Source organism: Ailuropoda melanoleuca, chromosome 2 (assembly GCF_002007445.2).
Source record: "Ailuropoda melanoleuca isolate Jingjing chromosome 2, ASM200744v2, whole genome shotgun sequence".
NCBI classification, from domain to species: domain Eukaryota; kingdom Metazoa; phylum Chordata; class Mammalia; order Carnivora; family Ursidae; genus Ailuropoda; species Ailuropoda melanoleuca.
Window position 1 is genome coordinate 75622309 of NC_048219.1, and position 18786 is coordinate 75641094.

General features: G+C 42.5%; 1 protein-coding gene across 2 annotated transcripts in view; it reads right to left on the minus strand.

Moving 5' to 3' along the window:
• Positions 1 to 16513, minus strand: part of LOC100470051 (calcium-binding mitochondrial carrier protein SCaMC-1) — a 49340-nt gene extending 32827 nt beyond the window's left edge. The window contains exons 1-2 of one of the 2 annotated variants that reach the window (XM_011237265.3): positions 16139 to 16513; positions 1113 to 1239 (exon numbers count right to left, since the gene is read on the minus strand). In XM_011237265.3, the coding sequence (XP_011235567.2) occupies positions 1113 to 1239; positions 16139 to 16321 (310 nt within the window). In that variant the 5' untranslated portion in view covers positions 16322 to 16513. Of the gene's footprint in view, positions 1 to 1112; positions 1240 to 2421; positions 2477 to 16138 lie in introns of those variants that run through there. The other variant, XM_034654002.1, reaches the window with a different exon arrangement.
• Positions 16514 to 18786: the final 2273 nt, after the last annotated feature.

An 18786-nucleotide genomic window follows, 5' to 3' on the forward strand; every position in this document is an offset into this window, starting at 1 on the left:
ACAGACTGGAACCATCATCAAATCCATTCAAAGGGGTTAGCTGTGTGAAGAAATTTGCTTTATACCCAACTAAAGTTAATATTCAGTATAAACAAGGGGCCAACAAATTATGACCTATCAGCCAAATAAGGCCTGTTGCCTGCTTTTGTAAATAAAGTTTTATTGGAACACGGCCGTGTTTATTCAAGTACATATTGTTTATGGCTTCTTTTGCACTATGATACCAGAGATGAGTAGTTACAACTGCGAATGGAATGGCCCTGACTATTCATATATAAGGAGGAGCTTGAGGATGCATTTTAGTTTTTTTATAAAGTTTATCTTTTAATTACATTTTTGTATGCATTATAATTTTTTAAAATAAATTCCCTCTTCCTATCAAAGGCTACCTCTAGTGATAAGGGTTTCATGACTGCTCCCTTTCTCCTACTGTGGCACTTGTTTTTTGCTCTACACACTGGGACTCTAAACTATTAATCTAAAGAATGAAACCATAATCCTAATCAGAAGATACATATTTAGGGGTGCCTGACTGGCTCACTTAGTAGAGCATGTGACTCTTGATTTCAGGGTGGTAACTTCAAGCCCCACATTGGGGGTAGAGTTTACTTAATCTAAAAAAAAAAAAAAAAAAGATACATATTGAAATAGCTATTTTTTCCTCCCAATTTTCATGATCAGAGAGTAGTTGCCCTAAAGTAGTTCTTTCAAAAAGATTATTAAATCTAAGATAATCTGAAAGTTTTTTAAATTTTAGAATATATAACATTATGCCTATACATGGACAAAAATAAATATCTCTTGCCCAGAGATCAAGGAAACCCAATTATTATTTTTAACCTATAACCTGAAGTCAAATCAGCACAATATTCTATAGTGAACATATACACACAGCCCTATTCACAGTTTTTAATTCAGTAGACAAAGCTATGCATAAGTTTTCTTCACTAAAAACATAAATTCTGCAGAAAAATCACAGTACTACAAAAAACAAGTACTAAAACTACTAATAATTATTTTCCAAAAAAGAGAGACTAAACACACATTGTTTTACACTTTGGGAGATATGAGAAGCGCTTCTTCATAGCTGGTGATGAACACAAAATACACACCATCATTATTTTTGTCCAAACTCTTAAAAGCCAATTTCATTTTTTTCTCATGGTCTTTAAGGTACTTCATAAATTCTTCAAAATCCAGCTTCCCATCTTTGTTGATATCACCAGTAGTAAAGATTTTCTATAAAAAAGAAAAGAGATTTTTTTAAATAGGCTAAAACTACTCAATTATTTGGACATACTTACACTTCGAGCCGATTGGCTGTTTTCCTATAAGACAGGCATTTTATAAACTCAAGATAAAAAACACACACTTCACCTAGTGTGAGACTTAGATGTCTAAAACAGTATTTTTCCTGAGATGCCTGGGTGGCTCAGTCAGTTAAGCCTGGGACTCCTGACTCCGGCTCAGGTCATGATCACAGGGCCATGAGATCAAGCCCCATATGGGGCTCAGCAATGGCCAGGGAGCCTATTCAAGATTCTCTCTGCCTCTCCCTCTGCTACTCTCCCCTCCCCCCACCCACGCACGTTCTCTCTCAAAAAAAGCAAATACATTTATATTGTCACTGAAAAATAATTACTGTTGTTTAATTACTTTTACAAATTACATCAAGGATCATGTTCATCTGAAAATTACATCCTGATTACTCAGCATATACCAAGATGTGCATAATCCAAAAGAACACAGCACAGCATTCTGGGGCCCCATTTATGTACTAAAGTTTCATTTAAGAAGTTTATATTTTGGTCAATGGAAATATCAGGGAACAACTATCATTTTGGACACTACAAGTTAAAAGACATCCCTGAGGGACGCCTGGGTGGCTCAGTCGGTTAAGCGTCTGCCTTCGGCTCAGGTCATGATCCCAGGGTCCTGGGACCTATTCAGCATTGGGCTCCTTACTCAGCAGCAAGCCTGCTTCTCCCTCCCCCTGCTGCTCCCTCTGCCTGCTGCTCCCCCTGCTTGTACTGGCTTTCTCTCTGACAAATAATTAAATTAAATTAAATTAAATTAAATTAAATTAAAAAGACATCCCTGGCCCTATCTTTGAACAGCTTGATTTTTTAACCCTTCTTATGGTAAATAAGGACTCCAACTTACAATAATATGAAAGACTAGGGTTTCCCCTTTGAATTTTCTCTTGTATTCCTCTGTAGAAATAAATGAAGACCAATCAAATGAGCTGGAAGTGGGAACAAAAATTAGGGCAGCTGTCAGGTATCAAACAATCTCTGACCATTTGGGGCTGATTATTACAGAAGTTATTTTGCTTCCTGGACTGTCTCTAGAGATAGCAATCTGGCCTCCTGTAAGTCTGATTTATAGCAAGTTGGTTCTCTGCTATAAATAAAGACACCCCATCATTATTTTTGTCCAAACTCTTAAATGCCAATTCCATTTTTGGCATTTGGCAACCAGAAAAGGGGTTGGTTTCCTGAGCGGTTTGCTCTAAGTTGTGGGTCAAAGTTCAATTTTAAATATGAGCAGGGGCGCCTGGGTGGCACAGCGGTTAAGTGTCTGCCTTCGGCTCAGGGCGTGATCCCAGCGTTATGGGATCGAGCCCCACATCAGGCTCCTCTCCTGGGAGCCTGCTTCTTCCTCTCCCACTCCCCTTGCCTGTGTTCCCTCTCTCGCTGGCTGTCTCTATCTCTGTCAAATAAATAAATAAAATCTTAAAAAAAAAATAAAAATAAAAAATAAATAAATAAATACGAGCAAACCATTCCCCATACTTGTATATTCAGTCTCTCACCCTCCACAGTAAAAAGCCAAATAAAACGTCATTCAAAAAAACCTAGTATCAGAATAAAAAAGTTGTATCTTTTCTTTCTTATCATTACATAATGTAAGTACCATTTCTTTTTTTTTTAACTGATGAATTCTTAATTTATATAAATGAATTTTCTATTAGGGAAGCTGGAGACATGTGGGAGAAAACTCACATCAGAACCCTCTAAAGATGTCACCATCACCTGAGGAAAAGCCACATCAGTATTCCCCTGAAATACAAGGTTCTGTGTGGTTGATGAGTTAACTCTTCCTTGGTTTTAATATGTGAGCCCTCAGTCACCACTGGGTATACAAACCCTTGATATGGCTCACACCATATCTTAAAAACCAAAAGACAGATTTGCAAAAAATTGTTCTGATAAGAAATGTGTTTCAAAGAACTGAAGTTGCTTATGGCATAAGCCAGAATTTCTTATAAAAGCTTAGTTTGTATCAAATAAACAAATACAAGTCACACTTGGAAATCTAAGCACAAGAATAAAGGACATTTAAATAAGCATAAAGGGGGGGGCGCCTGGGTCGCTCAGTCAGTTAAGCGTCTCTTGTTTTCAGCTCAGGTCATGATCTCAGGGTCCTAGGATCTAACGCCACATCGGGCTCCCTGCTCAGTGGGGCAGTCTGCTTGCCTCCCTCTCCCTCTGCTCACTCTCTCTGTCTCTCTCAAATAAATATTTTTTAAAAATTAATAAATAATAAGCATAAAGGATATTAAGTTTTAAAAAGAAAAAACTTCAAAAAATTAAAAAAAAAAAAACCCGTCCATTTTCATTTTAGGAACTACAAAAACCAAGTGAACTTTACAGAGATAACATTTTGGATTGGCCTGGTCCACGGCCAATACCCAGTCTAGGCCTCTGATGCCACAAATGAGAAAACTGAGCTGCAATGCTTGGCCTATAGAATGTGCCCCAAATACAGCTGTTAAATCACTGAACGACGATGAAAGTAAAGGCTCTCAAGCTCACAGGGCTCTTAACCTGACAGAACTCAGTCAAGAGATTTCTGAGCACAAAGTACCAATGATCTGAAATGAATTCAACAGTCCTCGCTCTCCCGAATCTCCCACCCAGTCTACTGGTGTAAACATCCAAAGAGCAAATATAATTGGAAAGTAATTATATTCAATAATAATTTCCAAACAGAAAATAACTTGGACATAGAGTGATAGACATATGTATCAGGCATTACAGGCTGAGATGTAATCTGTAGTCTAGGCGCTTGGGAAAACAAGGGATTCCCAGAGGAAATGATGCCTGAGCTCAGTCTTTAAAAGGGTGCTAATGATAGCATGCTAGGAGGAAAGGTCAGAACTGGCGAGACCCTCAGGGTACAAGCCAACAGACTGAAAGCCCTCCTTCCAGGAACAGAAACCAAAAGGTAATGTTAGATCACTTCCAACTACCACCCCACTCCCAAACACACATACAGTGATTATCCCAATTCCCCAAAGTGGGGAGGGAGCATCATTGGCCTAGATGCCCATCCAGGCTACTAATAACAGGTGAGTACACTGAAAAAGGTGATTCCCCCCCCCCAACAAGGTGGTAGCCAACATCTTGACAGCAATTTGAATTTGGAAGTTTTATGAGAGCCAGGGGAATTAAGAAAAATGCTTGAGAAAAGTGTTAGCTGTGTTGTCAGTCTTAAAACGGTAAAACGGTAATTAACATGAAAGCTATAGTGGGTCCCAGGTGAAGCTGGGTAAGGTGTCAATTTGGCTTCCCCTCTCCCCGCCCAAGGCATCTCTGGGGCTCCCAGCTCCCACATCTCTCTGACCACAGCCCCACTGAGGCCCACCTGCCCTTCCTCCAGGAATTCAATGACCCCTATATCCGCAGGCCTTCCTGAAGCTCAAGGATATCCAGGGTCCCACCTTCATTACGGTCCAGGTACCGAAAGAGTTCTTCATAGAGGGCATCCATTTGGGATGTCGCCAGCGCAGGGGCGGTCCACACTGTGGCCCCCCGGGAGTCTCCCAGAGGGAGGTGAGAGGGAGGAAGGCGATCCTGCCCACCACACATCCAGTTAGAGACCTACGATAGCAGTGTGCCCCCTCACCCACCAGGCTCCTTCCGCGAGATCAAGCGCAGGAAGGGGAAGGCCCATCGCAACGGCTCCGGCGCAGAGGCGCGAGGTGCCTCCGGGCGCCCGAGCACCTGGCCGCACTGGCCGGAGCCTCCGCTGCGATGACGACTGGGGGCCTGACCCAGACACGGAGGCCTTGGGCTGCTGCGCTCCTGCCCCAGCGCATGAGACGCCCAGGCTCTCACCCCACTCCAGGAGGAGCCTCGAAGGGATAACTCATGTTCTTCCCCCAGAACTTCGGGGAAGACCTCTGCACAGGGCTGTCTCTAAAGGTAGAGCTTCTTTTTAGAGAAAAGTGGGTGGGAGGATGTTGGGACGTGGGGTGTGGGGCCATATTGACGGGCGGTGAAGTCCAACATTTTTTAAAGTTATTTCCTCATACCTTCTTCGAAGCGTTCTTCTAAGGTTGAAGCACTTAATTGTGTGGAGATTAGGAATTGGGGACCTAATGAAAATCTGCCCGCTAGGGCCTTTCCTTCTGCGATTCTGCCCACCCCCAACTCCCACCCCCAGTTCCTTATCTTCACCCAGCATGGGCAGTGGTTCTACAGCAAGGCCACTCTTACCACCAGGCTCCCACCTCTCCCCGTACAGGTGCTGGCAGCACACTCAGGAGGATAATCTCAAAAATGGGCAGAAGTTAAGTCAGCTGGGATCGTGCAGAAAAGTCAGGAGGTGTTCATCAACAATGTCTGCGGCTTCTTAATCCCACTCTTCAGAGCCACTGAGGGCTCCGGCCTCCCTATACGTGTACTGATGGTCCCTCACCAGCTCCACTGAAAATGTGTAGGTGTAGTTTCACCGTAAAAAATCCACTTTTTTCTGTAATTTATTTTCCTAAATATGGAGTACTCTTTAAAAAGCTGAATACTAAAATTCACGTGGAACAACAGGAACTCTCACTCATTGCTCGTGGGAATGCAATAATGGTGCAGCCACTTGGGGAGACAGTTTGGCAGCTTCTTACGAAACTAAATACACTCTTCCCTTATAATCCAGCAACCATGCTCCTTGGCATCCACCCAAAAGAGCTGAAAACTTAGGTCCACACAAAATCCTGCAAACAGGTGTTCAGAGCAGCTTTATTCATAATTGCCAAAGCTTGGAAACAACCAAGATGGCCTTCAGTAGGTGATGGATAAGTGAACTGTGGTCCATCCAGACAATGGAATATCATTCAGTGCTACAAAGAGTCGAAGCATTAAGCCATGAAAAGACAGAGGAACCTTAAATGCATATTACATATTACTAAGTGTGAAAGAAGCTAATCTGAGAAGGCTACATACTATATGATTCTAGCCACATGACATTCTGGAAAATTCTGCAAAATTATGAACACATTAAAAAGATCAGTGGTTGCCAGGGGTTGGGGGAGAATAGGCAGAGCACAGGGGATTTTTTTAGGGCACTGAAAATACTCTGTAGGATACTATAAAGATGCATACATGTCATTATACATTTGTCCAAACCCAGGGAACACCACCAAAAGTGAATCCTAGGGTAAACTATGGACTTGGGGTGATAATGATGTGTCAGTGTAGGTTTATCAACTGTAACAAATGTACAGCTCTGGTGGGGGATGTAGACAATGGGGGAGGCTGTTCATGTGTGGGCGCAGGGAGTCTCTGGCAATCTCTATAACTTCCTCTTCCTCTTGCTGTGAACCTAAAACTGCTCCAAGAAAATAGATTCTTCTTTAAAAATTCACAGAGAGGGGCGCCTGGGTGGCACAGCGGTTGGGCGTCTGCCTTCGGCTCAGGGCGTGATCCCGGCATTTTGGGATCGAGCCCTACATCAGGCTCCTCTGCTATGAGCCTGCTTCTTCCTCTCCCACTCCCCCTGCTTGTGTTCCCTTTCTCGCTGGCTGTCTCCATCTCTGTCGAATAAATAAATAAAATCTTTAAAAAAAAAATTCACAGAGAAAATTTAATCGGGCCATTATCCGTTAGCTCTTGCTCTACTCACTCATCCTGTCAAGCACTGACAACATACAGAGGCCTGTCACACGTCCGTGACATGCCCACAGGTCTGCCTTTAGAGGGAGGTTGCACCACAGTCAGTTCTAAGTACCACCGTAGGCTTTGCAATGAACGCTTCCCCCCCGGGGCGTTTGAGCAGTGGCAGACATCTAATGCCGTTTCACAAGACATGCTGTGGCCCAATCAAGAATGAGTTCTCCCACACAAGAGAATTGTACAATCCACAGGGGCCCTGTGCCCTGCAGACAGGGCACGGAGCCAGAGTCATCGAAGACAGACATCCAGGTAGACCCATGAGTCCAGGGGTCCGAGGACAAAAGACCGAAGTCATGGCCCAAGTAATAAGGGAAACAGACTGACAGAATTTTACACAAGTGATAGGAGGGAGCAAAACAGAGTTGATAGTCTCATCTAATAAAAGGGCAACTATTTTTGTTGTATGTAACAATTCCTTCCACTTTTAAAAATTATCCTGTTCCTTATTTGCTTATAATTACCCCCACCAACACAAACAGTCCTCCTATACAGAGAGTTGTCAGGACACAGTTGAGGGACGCTGTCTGTCTTGTTCACTCTTATATCCCCAGTTCATTGGTGATACAGTCTCTGGCACTATTCAAAAACATTAACTGAATGAATTTAATATTTGTACTACTTACTGTGTAGCTCTTATCATTCCTAGTTTACATTTGAGGTTTCCAAGCATGACATAGCTCACTCGAGGTCGCAAGTGTAGCAAATGGTGAAAACATCTGAACCCTGGTCTGAGTCCACAGCTCATAATAATAACCACTGCACACACCGCACCAGTGAATGAAGTACATACAATGGTCTACATTTCAGAGTGAGGCATCAAACTTTCTCAACAAATCCTCTTGTTCCTTTCATAGATCCTGTCCGACATAGACTTCTCAGTGTACTCTATGTGACCCTTATAAAGATAGTATCTTTTAACTCAGAGTGATCAAAAGGAGTCAAGCAGCACCGTTACAGTATGTTCCCTAGTGGGAGCTTATTTCTAAACATCTTAACTGGAATATTGATAAAAAACATAATAAGTCTGACTGTGCTAGGGTAAAATTATGCAGGTGAGCTGAAGCTTTAAACAAATGGGTAATAACTGGCCAGGCAGAAAAGAGGAAGCGAGAACAATGCCAAGCAGAGAAAAGAAAAGAAAGAGACAAATGTCCACGGTCAGGGAAACAGAATGTTAGGATTTGGGAAGGAGACTAACAGACTGCTACCAAGGTGAAAAGGGTATTTTATGCCTTACGAAAGAATTCTTCCATTTTTTTCACTCTTTCCAAAATAAAGAGCCTCAGAGAAGGGTAACATCAGATTTTAGAATATAAGGAGAAAACACAAAGGGTACAGATGTTATATATTTTAGAACATTTGACATAAATGTAACTGGAATTCATTGTTTTTCTTGTACCATAATCTCCCTGCTGTGATGCCTTAAAATGTACCTCTCTGACTTCTCTATCACATTTCCTTTAGTAATAAAGTTCCTAGCAATGAAAATGCCAATGAAATAAATCCCTCCTGTTAACAGAGGAATTATGTTATGGAGTGAAACCCTGAAAAGAAATTCCATTCAAAGCAATACACATTTGCTAAGCTACTGTTTTTGTATGTGACCCTGTTCCATCTGTAGTTGTCAATAGAAAATTTAAAGACAGAGAATCAAAACAATCGTAGAATGCCAGAGTGGGAAGAGCCCTTAAATCAGGCTGTCCAGTCCGACCACCTGTCAGACACTGCCTAATCGTTCAGCATACACTCAATACCTGTGGAGACAGAGGGTCTTCTATGAGCCTGTCATCTAGTGCCTGTGACATCACATTTTAAAGGCTTTTTTACATCAACTTTTATACCCAGTCACATAGGATCTTGATAAAAGCTCTGTCCAGGAGTCATGGAAGATACCTGCATTGAGAATAAGGAAAGTAAACCAAAGGTTGAATGACTTGACCAAAGCTACATAGTCACACCAAGTATAGAACACATTGGCCAGGATGCTTTCCTTCTTACTCTCAGCAATCCTCTCTGTTTTAAGAGTCCTAGGCCCCTGGGGCGCCTGGGTGGCTTAGTCATTAAGCATCTGCCTTCAGCTCAGGTCATGATCTCAGGGTCCTGGGATCAAGCCCCATGTTGGGCTCCCTGCTCAGCAGGAGGCCTTCTTCTCCCTCTCCCTCTGCTTGTTCCCTCTCTCGCTGTGTCTCTGTCAAATTAATAAAAAAATCTTTACCAAAAAAAAACCTCAAAAAAAAAAAAAAGAGTCCTAGGCCCCTTATGATGATAACTCTCTCCTAAGAAAGTTACAGTTTTTGTGCACATGAGGATACAGCAAACAACTTAGTTTTAATACTGCCTGTAATTTACCAGGCTAACTGAACACATTTGTCAGATCAGCCAGTTCTGAACTCAGATACAGGATATCTACAAAACCTGTCCCCCTTTCTCCTCCACATAATAAAAGAGGTGCCACAAAAATGATGCCAAGATTGGAGAAGTAAGAAAAAATATCTGTAAAATCCTACTGAGCAAGATCCACTTTTTTCTTTTTACTGCCTTAATTCTACATCTGGGAAATTTTTTGTTTTGGGAGTTTTTATTGGTTTTTTTGGCCCTTCACTGTTCCAAATTCTTCCAAGCCTAAACTGAAACAAAATAAGCATACTTCCGGCTAAAACTGCTGACTCTTCATCAGTTTATTTTCCTCACGATTTCCATTTGAGTAAATTAAAATTCAGATTATTTCCTCTATTCTTTAATGTTCTAAAACCTATTCCTTAGAGTACCTCAAATGATGTCCAAACATTGGGACTGTCTTTGAGAATGTTCTAATGTGGCCTTTGACAAAAAACCAACCTTAAGGAGGAGGAGGATGAATACGAAATAGAAAATACTCTGAAAAGCAGAACTTGCTTTGAAGTCTTTTCTCTTTCCTGGGTAGTCCTAGAACACTTAGTAATAGCTAGCTATTGTATCCCTTATGCCTATTTTCTACTCTACTTTTATTTTCCCTATTCTTTCCATTTAAGGTCTAAAGGAACTTAAACGGAAATTTGCTCTCTTCTAAATGCTAAATTCATTACAAAAGCTTGGAAACGTGTAAAGGAGATAAAATCAGGTGAAAATCTAGAAGGATTTCGCTTTAAGCTGGGTATCTGTCTTAGATGCAAACTATTATCTTGAAGCCTTCCCTTGAAGAATCATCTCATAGTTCTCACTTCTAGATACTCAAGTAGATAATCTCCCCAATCCTTGGCGTTACGCAAACCCTCGACCTACGCTTCTGATATCTTCCCCCATAAAGAATGACCATGTAATCCTCATTCCAAGTATTCGGTTGGCTACTGTTTCCCAGGCTTGCCTCAACACCCTCTCTTCTTCGATCCATTTCCCACACACCCCCCAGAGTGCTCTTCCTAAAACTTAAGTCAGCCTGTGTCTCTTTCTTACTTAAAACTTCCCAGGGCTCCCATTACTCATATAAAATCCAAACCACTCATCAGGCCCAAATTGTCTTTCATGACCTGGCCCCTGTCTGCCCCTGATATGACACTATTCTTCAAGAAGACTAACATAATATAATAAAAAAAAAATTAAAATTTAAAAAAATTTAAAAAAATTTAAAAAAAGAAACCTAGTAAAAATCAAGGTAACATACAATATTCAAAAACTCAATTTCAGACACATTAAAAGCAATTAAATTTACAATCAAGACAAAGAAAGAAAGAATTAAAATAAGAACATTTAATAAATTTCCTAAATTAAAAAAGTAAGTAGTCATAAAAAGATAAACATTGTATGATTCCACTTAAGACAGAAAGCAGAATGGTGGTTGTCAGCCGCTGGGGGAATGGGGAGTTACTGCTTAATGGTAGAGGGTTTCCGTTTTGCAAGATGAGAAGTTTGGGAGATGGATGGTGGTGAGGGCTGCACAACATAAACATACTTAATACCCTGTACGGTACACTCAAAAAATCGTTAACACAGTAAATTGTATGTTGTATTTTATTACAATTAAAAATATAAAAAACAAAAAACAAAACAAAAAAAAGAAGTCCAACAAGTCACTAGGTGAAAAGTCAGTGATATTGAGGCCTCCTATTCAGAAAGGGGCACTGGCTCATCCCCACCGGAACAGGTACCTCTTTCAGGTAGGGGTTTCCCTTTCCTGCCACAAAGGGCTTACAGAACACCTGACCCACAGGCATGAAATCCCCACATGACATAGCATCTATCCAGGGAATCTGGGCCCATGACCAAGAGATCCATTGGCCATATCATACACCACACCATCCAGAAGCAGCCATCCTCCCAGGATGCTAGAATGGCCTACAGAAACCATAACTGAAGCACCTCCAAGGAGACAATATTTGGCAAAAATGAGTTGCCGGCCTTCAGGATGCAGTATATGCACTAAACGAGAGACCTCTGTAGGGCTCCGGGCCGCCAAGAGGATGAATACATGAGCCCAAGAACCGAGAGGTGAAAGCAGGAGTGGTCCCACTCACTAGTGGTCCCACTCACTAGTGCTCCCACTGACCCACTGGGAGACTTTCTGCTTCCCACTCCCACAACTCTGGGCCCCAAACAGGGCATAGTCTTGCCAGGGAATACAGCAAGGGTCCCAATGAACTACAAGCTACAACGGCCACCTGGACACTTCGGTCCCTTGTGTCCAGGGACTGACGGACAAGAAAAGAAGTCAGCGTCTTAGGGGGTATACACGACCCTGGTCAGCAAGACATAGGGCTGCTTTCCCACGACGGAGGCAGAGAGGACTAGATAGGGAACTCGGATGACCCATGGGGACACCACACACTGCCTGCTACTCCACTACCCATTATCGCTATGAACAGGCACACGCAGCACACTAGCTTGAGAAGCGCAGACCCCTCACAAATGAAGGCGTGGGGCACACCACCAGGAGTCACGAGGACCTGCAGAGATCACAGCGGAGTATGAGTGGAATTTAAAGCCGACAGTCAAAAAGGGAAATTACAAGTACCAGCGGTGACTAACTGAAGCAGAGGAGACTGTAGTTTGTCCCTCTGACCTCCCAGAGAAAGAGAGGCAGAGAACAATGAGGAAGCGCTCCCCAAGCTGATACGGAGAGCAGATCTGTGCAGCGGGCTCTGGTGGCTAGCTCAGATCGCCCTTTCAGAGAACCTGCCAGTGGGAGCAGAGCTGAATGACAGCCTGCCTGCCACACCTTCGCACAGGCCCTGCGGCACTCACAGCGCCTGGCCACCAGGGTAGCCAGCACCGGGCAGCCAACAACAAAGGACTCCACTAACTGGCTTAGCTGACACTTTCTAAGAAATACGCTTTGGTCTGAGGTTCTTCCCAAATCATTCCTTCTTGAACTCTTCTAACAGGGTAAGTTAAATTTGTGTCACAGTCTTAAGACTTCAACTGACTTCTTTTTTCCTCTCCCTTACCCTTCACAGGCATTTCTCCCAATACATCTTTTGCACCCCAATCCCATCTTGGTTTGTGCCCCTCAGAACTGACTGACAGTACCAAGAGTGGTCCAACACAAGAGGTGGTAACGTGGGATCTGGAAACTGGCTCACTCACCAATGGGGCAAGAAGAATGTCTTGCACAAAGTGGGAGCCCAGTGCTGACAATTTCCCAGTGGAGACCTAGGAAATGACTGTTGGAGGGCAACACTCTGGTAAAAATTTGGGAATTTGAAAAACATGCTGGAAGGGTAGGCAAGAAGGTCTACTGATAAAAGGATCATGTCACCAGGAGGGTACCAAAATGCTCAATTTGAATACACCAGCAGCATAGTCCACTGTATTTATATATTTTTAAATATAAAAGGGAGAACAGAATTATAAACAAAAGTTGGCAAATCCTCAATCATAAAGTTTTTGACGTCCCTCTTTCCATAGTGACTGTAGTAACATAAGTAATAATTTGCAGGCTAATGGCTAATTGACTGTTTATTAGATTCCAGGCATTTTTCTAAATATTTTACATATTTGAATTCATTTATTCTTCACAATAACCCTCTGAGGTAGGTACTAGTGTTGCCTCTGTCACTGATGAGGAAACTGGGGCTAAAGAGATTAAGAAACTTGTCCAGACAGGGGTGGGGGATGGGCAAAAAGGGAGAAGGGGAGGAGGGGGTCCAGGCTTCCAGCTATGGAAGGACTAAGTCGCCGGGATAAAAGGCCCAGCATAGGGAGTATAGTCGATGGCACTGTAATCGTGTTGTATGGTGACAGATGGGAGCCACACCTGTGGGGAGCACAGCAGAACCTAGAGTCATCGAATCACTGTGTTGTACACCTGAAACTAACGTAATGCAACAACTATGCTTCAATTAAAAAAAGAAAGAGGGGAAAAAAATTGTCCAAAGTAAACTAGTGAGTAGCAGAACCAAGATTTAAACCCAGGCAGTTTGATTGGCTTTTTCTTATTATGCATATAAAAAGATGTTTATCTGGCAACACTGTGGAGCCAATAAAAAGATAAGCAGTGGGGGGCAGGGATGAATAGGCAGAACACAGGATTTTTAGGGCGATGAAAAATCTTCTGTATGATACTATAATGATGGATACATGTCATTACACATTTGTCCAAACCCAGAGAATATGCAGCATCACGAGTGAATCCTCAGGTGAACTATGAGCTTTGGGTGATAATGATATGTCAATGTAGGTTCACCCTCGGTTAAAGAAAGGTACCATTCAGTTGAGTGATGTTGACAATGGGAGAGACTGTGCATGTGATATGCAAGGGCAGGTGGTACATAGGAAATCTCTGTACCTTCCTCTCAACTAAACTTAAAATTGCTCTTAAAGAAAAAAAAAGTCTTCATAAAAAAATATTTATCTTATTTTACCCAGTATTTCTTCATATCTTGCAATAGGAGGATTTTTGGTCATCTTGTCTTACACATGCTGGAAATAGAAGCACTAACAACTGCTTCACAATTAAATTTTTTCTCTTTTTTTTTCCTGTAATTCTCTCAAACGAGCCACTGGCTTATTTAGGCTGTTTCAAATCACAGCCCTAAATCTTTTTGTATTACTGTGCTTAGATGACTAAGACATGACCCTCATCTTTGAGATGCTTGGTCCTAGTAGAGGGCACAGTCAATAACTAAAAATGACACTTTTGAAAATTATAATAGTAGTGACATGTGAGACCAAGGACCTACACATAGTAGGGTGTGATCAACTCTTTCACAGAGGGTGGTCCGGAACGACTCGCCTCAGAGGAGGTGATATTTATAAAAACAAAACAAAAATGAAAAAAAACCTCTTTGTCCCCCTAATCATAATAATATACAATTATTTTTAAAAATTGAAATGCAAAAATTGTGAAGAAAAAAGTAAAAAAGTAGCTCCTACCATCCATAAATAACCATTACTAACCTTTTACTGAAGAAGATACCAGTCAAAAAAGAGTGCTGGGATTAGTTAATATCTAGCATAAGCACAAGGAGTGACATTATATATGTATATTTGTATGTATAAAATACATTTTATGCTTCTGTATAAAATACCTATATATGACAGTGATAAATACATGCCATACTATTGTATGTTTGCATACACATGATTTCATACAATTTACTTTATAATTTGTTCATATAGAAATTTTGGAAAATTAAACACATTTTTTATTCCTGATTTTGAGTTCGTATTTTCTTAATCAACCTTGCCAGAGGCTTATCTATTTTATTCATATTTTCAAAGAACCAACTGAAAAATCATGTTTTTGGAAATTTAAAGCACACATTTAAATAATTCATGGGTCAAAGATGAAATCACATTGGAAATTAGAAAATACTTGGAACTAAACAAAAACACAAACTTGTGGGATGCAGCTAAAGAAGTGATTAAAGGGGGGAGGTAGGTGGGGGATGGGGTAACTGAGTGATGGGAATTAAAGAAGGGGCACGTGATGTGAAAAGCACTGGACATTGTATGCAACTATTGAATCATTGAAGCCTACACCAAAAACTAATGATGTACTATATGTTGGCTAGTTGAATTTAAAGGGAAAAAAAAAAAAAGAAGCGATTAAAGGGATATTGTAGCTCAAAATTAAGTAATCAAACATTCAACTAAAAAACTTAGAAAAAGAGCAAATGAGTAAGCCCAAAGAAAGAAGGAAATACACAGAAATTAATGAGAAAATTTTAAAAAGAGACCATCAGCAAAAAAGTACCAAAAGTTGGTTCTTTCAAAGTATAAGTAAAATAGACAAATCTTTGGCAAGATTGAAGTGTGGGTGGTGGAGCTCGATATCAGAAATGAAATAGAGCATATAACTACACATATAGTCAGAACTTTTAAAAAATCGTAAGTGAATATTATGAACCTTGGAGAAAATAGACAGTTTTTTAAAAATTGTAACTTACTCAATCTGACTGAATAAAAAATAGTAAATAAAATAAAGGGACCTACTAAAGACATTGAACGAGTAGCTTAAAATATAACTGTGAAACAGTTGTTGGGTCTTAGAGTCTAATCACCTTCCTTCTTGGGATAGAGAATGCCAGTGTCCTCTTATGTTTCAGAGTGGTTGGCAAGGTTCCAAGTATCTCCACCCTGCTAAAGGGGCTGAACTTCAGAGACACAATTAAAATGACTCAGAGAAGTTGAAACTGCTCAGCGACCGGCCAACCCTTTAGATCAATTTATGCACTTAGGACATTAAGAAGGTCTTAAACAATGGAACGTTGCCTCTCCTCAACAGGAAGTTGGAGGAAACATGATTGGTTTTCAAAAGTTCTGAAACACTAGACAAAACTAGCTGGTGTAACAAAGCAGCTTCTAAGAGATGCAAAATGTGAGCCTTTTTACAGAACGTTGCGGGGGGGGGGAAGCCAAACAAAACCTCGATTAAATGCTTGTAAAGCTGAGAGCTAAAAAAAAAAAAATCTTGATCAAATTTTGCAAAAAGGCAGGTGAAGAACCCGGGATGCATTCAGACCAGAAGTACTATGGAACAGCGTTTTAAATTGTTACAGTGGGCCACAGCGTTCGCTGGTATTCGGAAAAATACCAGTAGGCTTTCAGGTGTTGACGCGCATCGGCCCCGCGGAAACTGGCCCCGCGCCCCATTCCCGAGCTTCGGAACCCATTCGCGGGCTGGAAGCCACAGTTCCGCCTTCCTGCCGCCCGCGCCCAGAATCTCCGCAGCCCTCCCGGCCCCTCCGGCCGCGCCCCGCAGGACCCACCTCCTCGGCGTCCTGGCCCAGGGGGATGCCCAGGCTCTTGAGCCCCTCCTGCAGCTCGCGGATGTCCACCACGCCGTCCTTGTTGTGGTCCAGCCTCTGGAAGAGGGTCTCGTAGCGCGTCGGCGGCTCCGCGTCCTGGCAGGCCGCCGCGGGCAGCACGAAGCCCCGCAGCCAGCGTAGCATGGTCCCGGAGGCCCCGGGCGGCCCAGCCCAGGGGAGTCACGGGGACGGGGACTGCCGGTCGCGACGAGGACCCGCGCGACGGCCGCCGCCTGGCTTCGAGGGGCCCGCGGCGTGCAGGGCGCGGGAGCAGAGACCCCGATCCCGCCCGGGTGGCGCGCAGGGAGTGGCCGCTCGCGCTGCTGCTCGGGGAGGAGCTCGCCCGGCGCCGGCCTCCGCGAGAGGCGTGGAGGGGCGGGCCTGGCGCGGCCTGGAACCTGCAGGAAGTGAAAGGGATGCGGGTGGGTCCCGGGAGGAGCGGTGGGACCCGGGGAATGAACTCTGCTCGTCCCCGGTGGAGCTGTCAGAGGTGCAGGGTCGAGGAGCAAGCCCCCCAGAGGCCTTGGGGTTTTGCAAGTGGTGAATGAGTGTTGGGGAGGGGGGAAAGGGCAGTTCGAAGCTCGGGTCACTCAACTTCAAGCCCCCTTCCCGAACAGCTTGGAGTCTTTGCAGCCTGCCAACAGGTAGTCAGTCCCTTGGGCACGGAAATTGGGACGTGTCGGCGGCACAGATCTCGGACTTTTTCGTGAGGCTCCACGGATGCTACACATCTCTGGGCCTGCTTTCTATCGACAAAAATGAGGAAGTTGAGTGCTTGCACACCTGGGTTGGGAATTCTGCTTTAAGAAGCAGAGGCCTTAAATCTGAGAGCAATTTAAAAAACAAAGGAACACCTAAAACTAATACAATATTACCTGTCAATTATACCTCAGTAAAACCGGGGGTAAAAGAAAGAGAAACTCAAGGCTCTTTGGCAGAAAAGATCAAGGTTCATCCAGGTAGGAGGTGGTAAAGAGGGACTACTTTGCTTTACAGCTTAGTATGATCTGCCCCCGATAAATCACAGGGAGCGTCTGCCAACAGCACTTGGCAGCAAAACCTCAGGCCCCTGTCTCCCAGGACAGATGCAGTTACAAGCTTAGGGCTTACTTCATAACATGGAATAAGACCAGGGTCATTGGAAGTCGAAAATGCCAGGGTCCTAATCCTCCCACTCTGTAAACTTGGAAATGCGGCATAGCCTCCCTGAGTAACCTCTTATCAGTGAATTGAGAGTATGAATATCTGCTTCATAACAGGGTTGTATATTGTATGTGAAAGGTCTTAACACAAGTGCCAATCAAATGAGATATCGTTAACTGTAATAATTCTCTGTTCATTCACAGCTGCTTAATAGAAACTGTCGTTGCATTCCTTTGTCTACAGGAGATACAACTGGGTACTTGTAAGGCTCTCCTCACATCCTCTGAATCACTGAACAAACACTAGTTCTTCCAACAAAACCCAGAAACTCAAACCCAGAGTTTACTTCCCTTCATACCGTTTATATTTATATATTTAAGGCATATGTGAATCTAGAGTTTGTAAATTGAGGACTGTTCCGTTAAAACAGTGTGAGACCAATTTATTTCTTTATATTACTTCCAATTTCCACTTTTAAGATTAATCCTCCTCCTTGGAAAAGCCTTCCAACGTCATCAAATTTTATATCTGTCCTTAAAACCCTCTTTTAACCTCCACTGTGGATACTCTGTACTCGGAGAGGCTGCTTGAAATAATCATCCCAGACTTGAATGGGTTTTTTTGTGTGTGTGGGTTTCTTTGGTAGTAATCAGTCAAAATTTTGACTGAGAAAACTTATGTTCACACAAAAACTTGTACAAGAAAGATTATAGCAGTTCTATTCATGATCACCAAAACCCAAGAACAAGCAAAACATCCTTAAATGGGCGAATGGATAAGCAATCTGTGTTGCATTCATACAGTGGAACACTACTCAGTGATAAAAAGGAATAAACTACTATACAATACACTACATGACATTCTGGAAAAGGCAAAACTACAGGGACAGAAAACAGACCGGGGTTGCCAGGGGCTGCGGGGTGGGAGGTGTTGACTATGTAAGAGCATAAGGGAGCTTTGGCGGGTGATGGGGACTGTTTAGGTTTTGATTATGGTGGTGGTCAGACAACTATGAGTTCGTTAAAATGCATACTACCATAAACTAAAAAAGGTTTAATTTTACTCTGTGGAAATTATACCTCAATAAGTCTGACTTTAATTAGTACCTGACTTAAGCATGAATAAAATAGAATAACAATTCTTAGTTCAAAATATCACTGTGAAAATCAAAACAGTTTATGAGGTGTTACATAAAACTATAGGTACAGACCAGCAGCAACAATATTACTTGGGAGCTTTTGAGGAAATGGTCTCAGGACCACCCCAGGGTTGTCCTTTGCGAGAGCCCCAGGTGATCCTTTCATACATTAAAGTTTGAGAGCTCTGCTAATAAAAAGTAATACCCTCGAACTGTGGTTTGCCCACTAGTGCCAGACTGCAAGCTGTTACCTGTTCACAACAAGCAAAAATCAAAGATTTAGAAGCATTTAGAAACTTTATAGCAGTTTTGATGGACTACTTTTAGC